Source organism: Salvelinus alpinus, chromosome 11, assembly GCF_045679555.1.
Source record: "Salvelinus alpinus chromosome 11, SLU_Salpinus.1, whole genome shotgun sequence".
Taxonomy (NCBI): domain Eukaryota; kingdom Metazoa; phylum Chordata; class Actinopteri; order Salmoniformes; family Salmonidae; genus Salvelinus; species Salvelinus alpinus.
In genome coordinates, this window is record NC_092096.1 from 23,224,144 (window position 1) to 23,236,643 (window position 12,500).

The following is a 12,500-nucleotide window of genomic DNA, read 5'->3' on the forward strand; positions in this document are numbered from 1 at the left end:
TGTGTGTGTGTGTGTGTGTGTGTGTGTGTGTGTGTGTGTGTGTGTGTGTGTGTGTGTGTGTGTGTGTGTGTGTTCACTAAAACTCGGTTCCCTAAATAGCATGTACCTCTACTGTTGATTGCCCCAGTGGGCCCTTCCCTCCCCTGATGTTCAGTCTAAACACATTCTCTAAGTGGAACACAGTCTTTAACTAACAGGGTAATTTACTAAAGGCAATATGTTACTACAGAGACTCTTACTATTAGCCCAAAAACACATTGTCTGTTGGTTTATTGTTGGCTTGGGGCCAAATGGATTGACAAGCGTCCCCATAATGACAGGTATGTGTTATTGAGTCCTAAATACCAGACTACAGTTGAAGTTGGAAGTTTACATACAACTTAGCCAAATACATTCAAACTCAGTTTTCACAACTCCTGACATTTAATCCTAGTAAAAATGCCCTGTCTTAGGTCAGTTAGGATCACCACTTTATTTTAAGAATGTGAAATGTCAGAATAATAGTAGAGAGAATGTTTTATTTCAGCTTTTATTTCTTTCATCACATTCCCAGTTGGTCAGAAGTGTACATACACTCAATTAATATTTGGTAGCATTGCCATTAAATTGTTTAACTTGGGTCAAACGTTTCTGGTAGCCTTCCACAAGCTTCCCACAATAAGTTGGGTGAATTTTGGCCCATTCCTCCTGACAGAGCTGGTGTAACTGAGTCAGGTTTGTAAGCCTCCTTCCGTTCACACACTTTTTCAGTTCTGCCTACAAATGTTCTATAGGATTGAGGTCAGGGCATTGTGATGGCCACCCCAATACCTTGACTTTGTTGTCCTTAAGCCATTTTGCCACAACTTTGGAAGTATGCTTGGGGTCATTGTCCATTTGGAAGACCCATTTGCGACCAAGCTTTAACTTCTTAACTAATGTCTTGAGATGTTGCTTCAATATATCCACATACATTTCCTTCCTCATGAAGCCATCTATTTTGTGAAGTACACCAGTCCCTCCTGCAGCAAAGCACCCCCACAACATGATGCTGCCACCCCCGTGCTTCACGGTTGGGATGGTGTTCTTCGGCTTGCAAGCCGCCCCCTTTTTCCTTCAAACATAACGATGGTCGTTATGGCCAAAAGTTTCTATTTCTGTTTCATCAGACCAGAGGACATTTCTCCAAAAAGTACGATCTTTGTCCCCATGTGTAGTAGCAAACCGTAGTTTGGGTTTTTTATGGCAGTTTTGGAGCAGTGGCTTCTTCCTTGCTGAGCGGCCTTTCAGGTTATGTCGATATAGGACTCATTTTACTGTGGATATAGATACTTTTGTACCTGTTTCCTCCAGCATCTTCACAAGGTCCTTTGCTGTTGTTCTGGGATTGATTTGCACTTTCGCACCAAAGTACATTCATCTCTAGGAGACAGGGTGCGTCTTCTTCCTGAGCGGTATGACGGCTGCGTGGTCCCATGGTGTTTATACTTGCGTACTATTGTTTGTACAGATGAACATGGTACCTTCAGGCGTTTGGAAATTGCTCCCAAGGATGATCAAGACTTGTGGAGGTCAACAATTGTTTTCCTGAGGTCTTGGCTGATTTATTTTGATTTTCCCATGATGTCAAGCAAATAGGCACTGAGTTTGAAGGTAGGCCTTGAAATACATCCACAGGTACACCTCCTATTGACTCAAATGATGTCAATTTGCCTATCAGAAGCTTCTAAAGCCATGACATAATTTTATGGAATTTTCCAAGCTGTTTAAAGGCACAGTCAACTTAGTGTATGTACATTTCTGACCCACTGGAATTGTGATACAGTAAATTATAAGTGAAATAATCTGTCTGTAAACAATTGTTGGAAAATTACTTGTGTCATGCACAACGTAGATAACCTAACCGACTTACCAAAACTATAGTTTGTTAACAAGAAATTTGTGGAGTGGTTGAAAAACGAGTTTTAATGACTCCAACATAAGTGTCTGTAAACATCCGACCTCAACTGTATATCTGATGTAGGACTATATGGCTGCATGATATTGGCCAATACAGTAAACGGTTTCCCTTTTACTGGTGAATCAGCGATGATGATGTTCACTTCAGATACAAAGGGGAAAAGGGGGATACCTAGTCAGTTGTACAACTGAATGCATTCAACTGAAATGTGTCTTCTGCATTTAACCCAACCCCTCTGAATCAGAGAGGTGCGGGGGGCTGCCATAATCCACATCCACGTCTTCGGCGCCCGGGGAACAGTGGGTTAACTGCCTTGTTCAGGGGCAGAACGACAGATTTGTATCTTGTCAGCTCGGGGATTCGATCCAGCAACCTTTCGGTTACAGGCCCAATGCTCTAACCACTACACACATCGGGGTCGGGTTCATTACAGCACACGGTAGCAAAACATTTCACAACGGAAACAAGAATTTTTTATTGTACAGGTGCAGATGGTACCGCCTGTTTCACTTCATTTCGGAGCGTTTACTTCCGTTTTATGCCTAACACAACCCAGGTGCACACACACACACACACAGGCAGAAAGGATTTGGTGGCAGACGGGTGTTCTAATTGAGTAGAGAAGTTTTGATCTGGGCCTGGAGGCGTGACAGAGTCACCAGACAGAGGACCTGCTGCCTCCTGACTGGAGGAGATGTCCCATGCTTATCACCAGACAGAGGACCTCTCCCTGCTGCCTCTTGACTGGAGGAGATGTCTCATGCTTATCACCAGACAGAGGACCTCTCCCTGCTGCCTCTTGACTGGAGGAGATGTCTCATGCTTATCACCAGACAGAGGACCTCTCCCTGCTGCCTCTTGACTGGAGGAGATGTCTCATGCTTATCACCAGACAGAGGACCTGCTGCCCTCTTGACTGGAGGAAATGTCTCATGCTTATCACCAGACAGAGGACCTGCTGCCTCTTGACTGGAGGAGATGTCTCATGCTTATCACCAGACAGAGGACCTGCTGCCCTCTTGACTGGAGGAGATGTCTCATGCTTATCACCAGACAGAGGACCTGCTGCCTCTTGACTGGAGGAGATGTCCCATGCTTATCACCAGACAGAGGACCTGCTGCCCTCTTGAATGGAGGAGATGTCTCATGCTTATCACCAGACAGAGGACCTGCTGCCTCTTGACTGGAGGAAATGTCTCATTAATATCACCAGAGCAGGGACATTTCTGCTGAGAGATAACTACCAAAATGAGTTTGATACACCCCTAGGGCCTTCTGAACACTTAGACACACACACAGAGAGAGAGAGAGAGAGAGAGAGAGAGAGAGAGAGAGAGAGAGAGAGAGAGAGAGAGAGGAGAGAGGAAAGAGGGAAAGAGGGGGAGAGGGAGAGAGAGAGAGAGAGAGAGAGAGGGAGGGAGAGAGAGAGAGATACGGTAGAGCGTGTGTGTTGCCTGCAGGTCAATGACATCCAGCAGATTGACTGTTCATGGACGTGCAGTCTGAATTATCTTGGTATTATAAAGCAATTAGAGAGTTTAATTTCCCCAAATTTAAAACCCTTATTCAAGGTTTCAAAGACATCTCTGATGAGAACAGGCTACCCTCCCTGTCGGGGGAGGATGCAGAGAGCTGACAATATTGATTTTAATTATTTTAATTATGTTAATACTGTACATCTCCAAAGTAAGCTTTGGCAATATGTTCATTGTTATGTTGTGCCATTAAAGCAAAATCAATTGGATTTAATTGGTGGTTGACACACTACACAGATCTCTCTCTCTCTATCCCTCTCTCTCTATCCCTCTCTCTATCCCTCTCTCTCTATCCCTCTCTCTCTATCCCTCTCTCTATCCTTCTCTCTCTATCCCTCTCTCTATCCTTCTCTCTCTCTCCCCTCTCTCTATCCCTCTCCCTCTCCCCCCTCTCTCTATCCCTCTCTCTATCTCTCTCCATTCTCTCTATCCTTCTCTCTATCCCTCTCTCTTTATCCCTCTCTCTCTCTACTCTCTCTCTATTCCCCTCTCTCCCCTCTCTCTCTCTACTCTCTCTCTATTCCCCTCTCTCCCCCCTCTCTCTCTACTCTCTCTCTATTCCCCTCTCTCCCTTCTCTCTCTCTACTCTCTCTCTATTCCCCTCTCTCCCCTCTCTCTCTCTACTCTCTCTCTATTCCCCTCTCTCTACTCTCTCTCTATTCCCCTCTCTCTCTCTCTACTCTCTCTCTGATGAGATCCCTATGAGAGGCGTGAGAGGACAGTTTGAATGGGAACCTTGAACCCTCCTGTGATGTTCAAACTGGAGCACTATCAGGATCATCAGCGGCCCTTCAAACACACAGGTATGCATGCACACACTCTGCTGAGAAGACCAGCACGGCCCATAATCCTCCCTGTGGAAGGGTAAAGAAGCTCCCTCTGCCAACACAACCCTGCAGCTACACCAGAGGAGAGGAGAAACAGAGGAAAAGAGGAGGAGAGGAGGAAGAGAGGAGAAACAGATGAGGAGAGGAGGAGGAGAGGAAAGAAAAGAGGAGAGGAAGAAAAGAAGTGAGGCAGAGACAAGACATAGGGGAGGAAAGGTAAAGGAGTGAGAAGAAAGAGGGGGCAGAAGAAGGTGTGTGTGTGTGTGCGTGTGTGTGCGTGTGTGTGTGTGGTGTGTGTGTGTGTGTGTGTGTGTGTGTGTGTGTGTGTGTGTGTGTGTGTGTGTGTGTGTGTGTGTGTGTGTGTGTGTGTGTGTGTGTGTGTGTGTGTGTGTGTGTGTGTGTGTGTGTGTGTGTGTGTGTGTGTGTGTGTGTGTGTGTGTGTGTGTGTATTAATCTGTACTTGCATCTAATGGACGGATACCACTCTATTTATCCTATTTTCTCACAAACATCCACCACCTCTTTTCTTTTTCACTTTTATACACTCCCTCCATCTGCTTGGACAAACAACGGCCCTCTCTCACCTCTCCATAACCCACCAGACCCAGGCAGCAGGAATCACACAGGGATCCAGCCCCACTGTGAACAGGCAGGGTGTTAGCCACTAGTAAATGGTAAACAGCCCCACTGTGAACAGGCAGGGTGTTAACCACTAGTAAATGGTAAACAGCCCCACTGTGAACAGACAGGGTGTTAACCACTAGTAAATGGTAAACAGTCCCACTGTGAACAGGCAGGGTGTTAACCACTAGTAAATGGTAAACAGCCCCACTGTGAACAGACAGGGTGTTAACCACTAGTAAATGGTAAACAGTCCCACTGTGAACAGACATGGTGTTAACTACTAGTAAATGGTAAACAGTCCCACTGTGAACAGACAGGGTGTTAACCACTAGTAAATGGTAAACAGCCCCACTGTGAACAGACAGGGTGTTAACCACTAGTAAATGGTAAACAGCCCCACTGTGAACAGACATGGTGTTAACCACTAGTAAATGGTAAACAGCCCCACTGTGAACAGACAGGGTGTTAACCACTAGTAAATGGTAAACAGCCCCACTGTGAACAGACAGGGTGTTAACCACTAGTAAATGGTAAACAGTCCCACTGTGAACAGGCAGGGTGTTAACCACTAGTAAATGGTAAACAGCCCCACTGTGAACAGACAGGGTGTTAACCACTAGTAAATGGTAAACAGCCCCACTGTGAACAGACATGGTGTTAACCACTAGTAAATGGTAAACAGCCCCACTGTGAACAGACAGGGTGTTAACCACTAGTAAATGGTAAACAGCCCCACTGTGAACAGACAGGGTGTTAACCACTAGTAAATGGTAAACAGCCCCACTGTGAACAGACATGGTGTTAACCACTAGTAAATGGTAAACAGCCCCACTGTGAACAGACAGGGTGTTAACCACTAGTAAATGGTAAACAGCCCCACTGTGAACAGACAGGGTGTTAACCACTAGTAAATGGTAAACAGCCCCACTGTGAACAGACAGGGTGTTAACCACTAGTAAATGGTAAACAGCCCCACTGTGAACAGACAGGGTGTTAACCACTAGTAAATGGTAAACAGTCCCACTGTGAACAGACAGGGTGTTAACCACTAGTAAATGGTAAACAGTCCCACTGTGAACAGCCAGGGTGTTAACCACTAGTAAATGGTAAACAGCCCCACTGTGAACAGACAGGGTGTTAACCACTAGTAAATGGTAAACAGTCCCACTGTGAACAGACAGGGTGTTAACCACTAGTAAATGGTAAACAGTCCCACTGTGAACAGACAGGGTGTTAACCACTAGTAAATGGTAAACAGTCCCACTGTGAACAGACAGGGTGTTAACCACTAGTAAATGGTAAACAGTCCCACTGTGAACAGACATGGTGTTAACCACTAGTAAATGGTAAACAGCCCCACTGTGAACAGACATGGTGTTAACCACTAGTAAATGGTAAACAGCCCCACTGTGAACAGACATGGTGTTAACCACTAGTAAATGGTAAACAGTCCCACTGTGAACAGACAGGGTGTTAACCACTAGTAAATGGTAAACAGTCCCACTGTGAACAGACATGGTGTTAACCACTAGTAAATGGTAAACAGCCCCACTGTCAACAGACAGGGTGTTAACCACTAGTAAATGGTAAACAGTCCCACTGTGAACAGACAGGGTGTTAACCACTAGTAAATGGTAAACAGCCCCACTGTGAACAGACATGGTGTTAACCACTAGTAAATGGTAAACAGTCCCACTGTGAACAGACAGGGTGTTAACCACTAGTAAATGGTAAACAGCCCCACTGTGAACAGGAAAAGGATAATGGGGGTGATTATGATGTCAGGGTGTGTGTGTGTGTGTGTGGGGGGGGGGTCACGTGACTTACCTGTGTCTCTGACATGGCATATAGGAAGTGGTGGTCGGGGGAGAAGGCCATGTCCCGTTGGATTGGCCCTCGCTCCACCGCCTGGATCACCTCGTACTGCAATGCACCGTGGGAAGGCCCGTCCACCCTGATCTGGAAGCGGAGAGAAGGAGGGAAAGGAGGAGAGGGGGACATGTTTAGGCAGCTGTAGGGGGTGGTGTGTGTCTGTCCTAGATGTGTGTGATCAGCCAAAAGCAGAAAGCGGCCTCACCCAGACTTGGAGAAATGACAGGAGGCTCTAGGTCATATCCTCACATCTGCTCTACTATCTCACACACACCCACCCACACAGGGGGCACGTTCCAACACAACACCAAAAAGCAGCCTCCTGGCTGTCATAACCCACAAACACCCTGTTCTGACACCTGCCCAAAATGCTTCCCAGGGCATACACACACACACACACACACACACACACACACACACACACACACACACACACACACACACACACACACACACACACACACACACACACACACACACACACACACACACACACACACACACACACACACACACACACACACACACACACACACACACACACACACACACAGAGAGACACATTCATACACACACAAATTAATAAGGGCTTGTGTGAGCATGTGGGACAGCCGTTTTGTCAGACTTGTCAGAGTTCTACAGAAAACACCTGGTTAATATGCCCATGGCACCTTTAATATATCACTTGTTTGTAAAGTTCAGAGGTCATAAACGGAAGTGAAAGATAATTGGCTGAGAGAGGGAGGTGGCACAACACATTCTGGGGGTCATTTCATAACACAACACATTCTGGGGGTCATTTCATAACACAACACATTCTGGGGGTCATTTCATAACACAACACATTCTGGGGGTCATTTCATAACACAACACATTCTGGGGGTCATTTCATAACACAACGCATTCTGGGGGTCATTTCATAACACAACACATTCTGGGTGTCATTTCATAACACAACACATTCTGGGGGTCATTTCATAACACAACACATTCTGGGGGTCATTTCATAACACAACACATTCTGGGGGTCATTTCATAACACAACACATTCTGGGGGTCATTTCATAACACAACACATTCTGGGGGTCATTTCATAACACAACACATTCTGGGGGTCATTTCATAACACAACACATCAGAGAGCTGTTATTGTTGTTGACAACATACAATGTCGTAGAGCAGACAGGAACATAAGCCATACCGTCATTATTTCTAAAGTCACGTTAGAGAATGTCTGTGATGTTTTGGGAACATATAGTGCCAAAGAACAACTTTGTCATGAAAATCGATTGTTCTTCCCCAAGCAAGGAGAAGTTACTTCCCTGTGCTGCGTTTCCCTCTGACTCTCTGCTGCTGAGCTTTGGTTTCTATATCGAGAGAGATCTTGTTTCCCAACATAAAGCCTCTTTCAAAACTGATCCAGCACCAATGCTTTTAGTTTCAAAGCTTGTGAAGAGCCTCTCTCTCTCCCCCTCTCTCCCCCTCTCTCTCTCTCCCCCTCTCTCTCCCTCTCTCTCGCCCCCTCTCTCTCCCTCTCTCTCCGCCCCTCTCTCTCCCTCTCTCTCCGCCCCTCTCTCTCCCTCTCTCTCCGCCCCTCTCGCTCCCTCTCTCTCCGCCCCTCTCTCTCCCTCTCTCTCCGCCCCTCTCTCTCCCTCTCTCTCCGCCCCTCTCGCTCCCTCTCTCTCCCTCTCTCTCTCTTCTCGGTGCTAGAGTCCCTTCCTGCTGCCTGGCTGCCTTTTTGTCTGGTGTCCTTAGTTACTCCTTAGTTACTGTAGTTGTGTGAATCTCAAAGGCCCAGAACACTATCAAAGCCTCCCGTTCAACACTTTCACTGGGACCCATTGTGCCGCACGGGGGTCGAAAGAGAGACGGAAAAAAGAACAGAAAATAAAAGAGAGGAATAAAGGGAGACTTCCACACGAGCCGGCGTCCAGACCCAGCAGGTGGAGTTATCTAATCGTTCTGGTGGGGGGTCGGATTACGTCCCGTCTCCCCCCATCCGTGTATGCTCAGTGGTGTAGTCCATCGCCAGGTGGAGAATATGAGGGCCAGCCGGCCATGCGTGGTGCAGACAAAGCCCAGGGAGAGAGAGGGCCATTGGGCCATTGTGGCCAGGAGAATCCCTAGCCACTGGGGAGTAGGAATGGGAAGCTCTGCCTTTATCTCTACCGCTGCTAAACAAATGACCCACTGGGGAAGAGGCAGCACGTCTGCTTGCATTACAGAGAGGGAGGGAGATGTCTCATGTTTCAGGCCTATTCCATATCGTGTTGAATTGTTCAACATCATTGCTTTGGCAGTACAAGTACTTTTGTCGTGGCGGCAAAGCCTTTTTAACTGTGTTGAATTGAGTCCTGTCTGGGTGAGGAGAGGGCAGAGCAACATCTGATCAGCACCAAAGACCAACGGGCTCCAAGTGTTAGAAGAGGATGTTATCCATTGCAACCAGACCTACTAGCTATCATGACCCCATCATCACCATTACAACAGTTAACTGAATAGCTTTCCTATCACAGATACTATACTGTATATATATGGCTGGTAATGACAGGGTTGTTATTATGTTATTATCAGTATTCATGTCCTGTTGAAGACACTCAAGATAAATCATTCATTCTCTGACACGCCACCCAACGGTATAATCTATTTCTATTCCACATTAATACATTAATATAAAGTGGATTAGGTACTTGGGATCCTAACTGGATTACATGCTAATCTCTGCTATCACATTATTACTGTAGAATGAATGAGATTCCCAGGAAGGCAGCCCCTCTTAATGCCCACTGAATCTGGAGGAGAGAGATTCCCAGGAAGGCAGCCCCTCTTAATGCCCACTGAATCTGGAGGAGAGAGATTCCCAGGAAGGCAGCCCCTCTTAATGCCCACTGAATCTGGAGGAGAGAGATTCCCAGGAAGGCAGCCCCTCTTAATGCCCACTGAATCTGGAGGAGAGAGATTCCCAGGAAGGCAGCCCCTCTTAATGCCCACTGAATCTGGAGGAGAGAGATTCCCAGGAAGGCAGCCCCTCTTAATGCCCACTGAATCTGGAGGAGAGAGATTCCCAGGAAGGCAGCCCCTCTTAATGCCCACTGAATCTGGAGGAGAGAGATTCCCAGGAAGGCAGCCCCTCTTAATGCCCACTGAATCTGGAGGAGAGAGATTCCCAGGAAGGCAGCCCCTCTTAATGCCCACTGAATCTGGAGGAGAGAGATTCCCAGGAAGGCAGCCCCTCTTAATGCCCACTGAATCTGGAGGAGAGAGATTCCCAGGAAGGCAGCCCCTCTTAATACCCACTGAATCTGGAGGAGAGAGATTCCCAGGAAGGCAGCCCCTCTTAATGCCCACTGAATCTGGAGGAGAGAGATTCCCAGGAAGGCAGCCCCTCTTAATGCCCACTGAATCTGGAGGAGAGAGATTCCCAGGAAGGCAGCCCCTCTTAATGCCCACTGAATCTGGAGGAGAGAGATTCCCAGGAAGGCAGCCCCTCTTAATGCCCACTGAATCTGGAGGAGAGAGATTCCCAGGAAGGCAGCCCCTCTTAATGCCCACTGAATCTGGAGGAGAGAGATTCCCAGGAAGGCAGCCCCTCTTAATGCCCACTGAATCTGGAGGAGAGAGATTCCCAGGAAGGCAGCCCCTCTTAATGCCCACTGAATCTGGAGGAGAGAGATTCCCAGGAAGGCAGCCCCTCTTGGGGCCCAAAGGGATAGCATTCAGATCATAGATCCTACACTGAGCTATGCTGCTGTAGATCAGTGCTGTGGAAGCTACTGTCTGTCTGTCTGTCTGTCTGTCTGTCTGTCTGTCTGTCTGTCTGTCTGTCTGTCTGTCTGTCTGTCTGTCTGTCTGTCTGTCTGTCTGTCTGTCTGTCTGTCTGTCTGTCTGTCTGTCTGTCTGTCTGGCTGGCTGGCTGGCTGGCTGGCTGGCTGGCTGGCTGGCTGGCTGGCTGGCTGGCTGCCTGCCTGCAGAGACAGAGTGAGAAAGCCCTATACTGCATCAGTGAGAAGCCTGCAGCCCTACACACACACACAGCCACATGTCATGTCCACCTAGTGGCCACCGGCTGCAACAACAGCAGCTTTCAACAGCAGCAGATGAAGCTCCACTGCTACAATACTGAGATGGTTTTAGAGGACAAACTAAGAGCTGCTAAAACATGTACTTTATCATCAAAACGTTTTCTATTGTGATGAGTTGATCTCAACCTTCAAAAGTGAGATTGTTTCAGCTAAAAAAGTGAAAGATACTGGAACATCAATGGCAGCCACATACCCTCACTGTTGTTTGAATTCCCTTATTTTATATAATACCTCAACATCTCGTTCATGGGAAATGTCTAGGTGTTGTATGGTGCTATAGTGAAATATTTTCTATGCTAGTGAATGAAGCCTTGGCTATTGTGTAGCATCTGTATTCAGCCTTGACTTGATATGATAGAGAATGACTACGCTCTATCACTGAGTGATCTACATGGGGCTAACAGATAACAGCTGGGATACAGAGAGAGACTGTTGTAACACCATTGTAAATACAACCCATATTTATGTTTGTTTATTTTTCCTTTTGTACTTTAACTATTTGCACATCATATGACATTTGTAATGTCTTCATTCTTTTGGAACTTTAGTGTAATGTTTATTGTAAAAAAAAGATGCCAATAAAGCCTTTACATTGAAATTGAATTGAATTGAATTGAATTGAATTGAGAGAGAGAGAGAGAGAGAGAGAGAGAGAGAGAGAGAGAGAGAGAGAGAGAGAGAGAGAGAGAGAGAGAGAGAGAGAGAGAGAGAGAGAGAGAGAGAGAGAGAGAGAGAGAGAGAGAGAGAGAGAGAGAGAGAGAGAGAGAGAGAGAGAGAGAGAGAGAGAGAGAGAGAGAGAGAGAGAGAGAGAGAGAGGCCGGATAGAGGGAGGGAAGCCATTCCGCTGTGAGAACCATAGGAGCTCTTCAGTTTCCTCCCACTGGCAGGGACTAGCCCAGAGCACATGGACATGATGGCACTTCCTCTGGCTCGACTCGGCATCCATTTTCACAGGGCCAAAGACAGCCCGTGGATGCTGGAATCAAACAACTCTACTACAAAAGCTAAATACACATGTATTATTATCAATAATTAAAATATGCTATGTACAAATCTTGAAAATAAAAGTGTATTGCAAGAGGTGGTTAAAACATCACACTAAGCTTATCCCCTTGTGTATCAAACCCTATCCACTAAACCCCTTTCAAAATCCATAGCAATGATGCTGTAGCCAGCTTTAACTTTCTACAGGCGACAATTGCCCTTTTAAAAAATATGGGCACTCCTATTCTCCACCTAGGCCTGTCCATTGATTTTGGATAATCTGTGTGAGCCTCAGAAACTCACAAGACTGCTGCCACTTTACCTCGGGCAGAGAGAGGGACGGCCCTCGTTACAGGTCCCAGAGAGAGAGAGGGAGAGAGGGAGAGAAAGAGAGAGAGGGAGAAGGTGAGAGAGGGAGAGAAAGAGAGAGAGGGAGAAGGTGAGAGAGGGAGAGAAAGAGAGAGAGGGAGAAGGTGAGAGAGGGAGAGAAAGAGAGAGAGGGAGAAGGTGAGAGAGGGGTGAGTGAAAAGAAAAAGAAGGAAAGAAAGTGAGAGAAGAACCCTTCTGGAAGTCTCAGGGAGACAGGATTCTAAACTCCAGCCAGCCGTGGCCAGGAGGGAGCAGGAGATAAGCACAT

The 12,500-nt window shown here is 46.8% G+C and overlaps 1 protein-coding gene across 1 annotated transcript in view; it reads right to left on the reverse strand.

Annotated features, from left to right (window-relative positions):
* plxna4 (plexin A4) overlaps positions 1–12,500 on the reverse strand; it is a 559,926-nt gene that overhangs the window by 269,544 nt on the left and 277,882 nt on the right. The window contains exon 4 of the mRNA XM_071332139.1: positions 6,753–6,884. Coding sequence (XP_071188240.1) covers positions 6,753–6,884 — 132 coding nt within the window. The remainder of the gene's footprint in view (positions 1–6,752; positions 6,885–12,500) is intronic.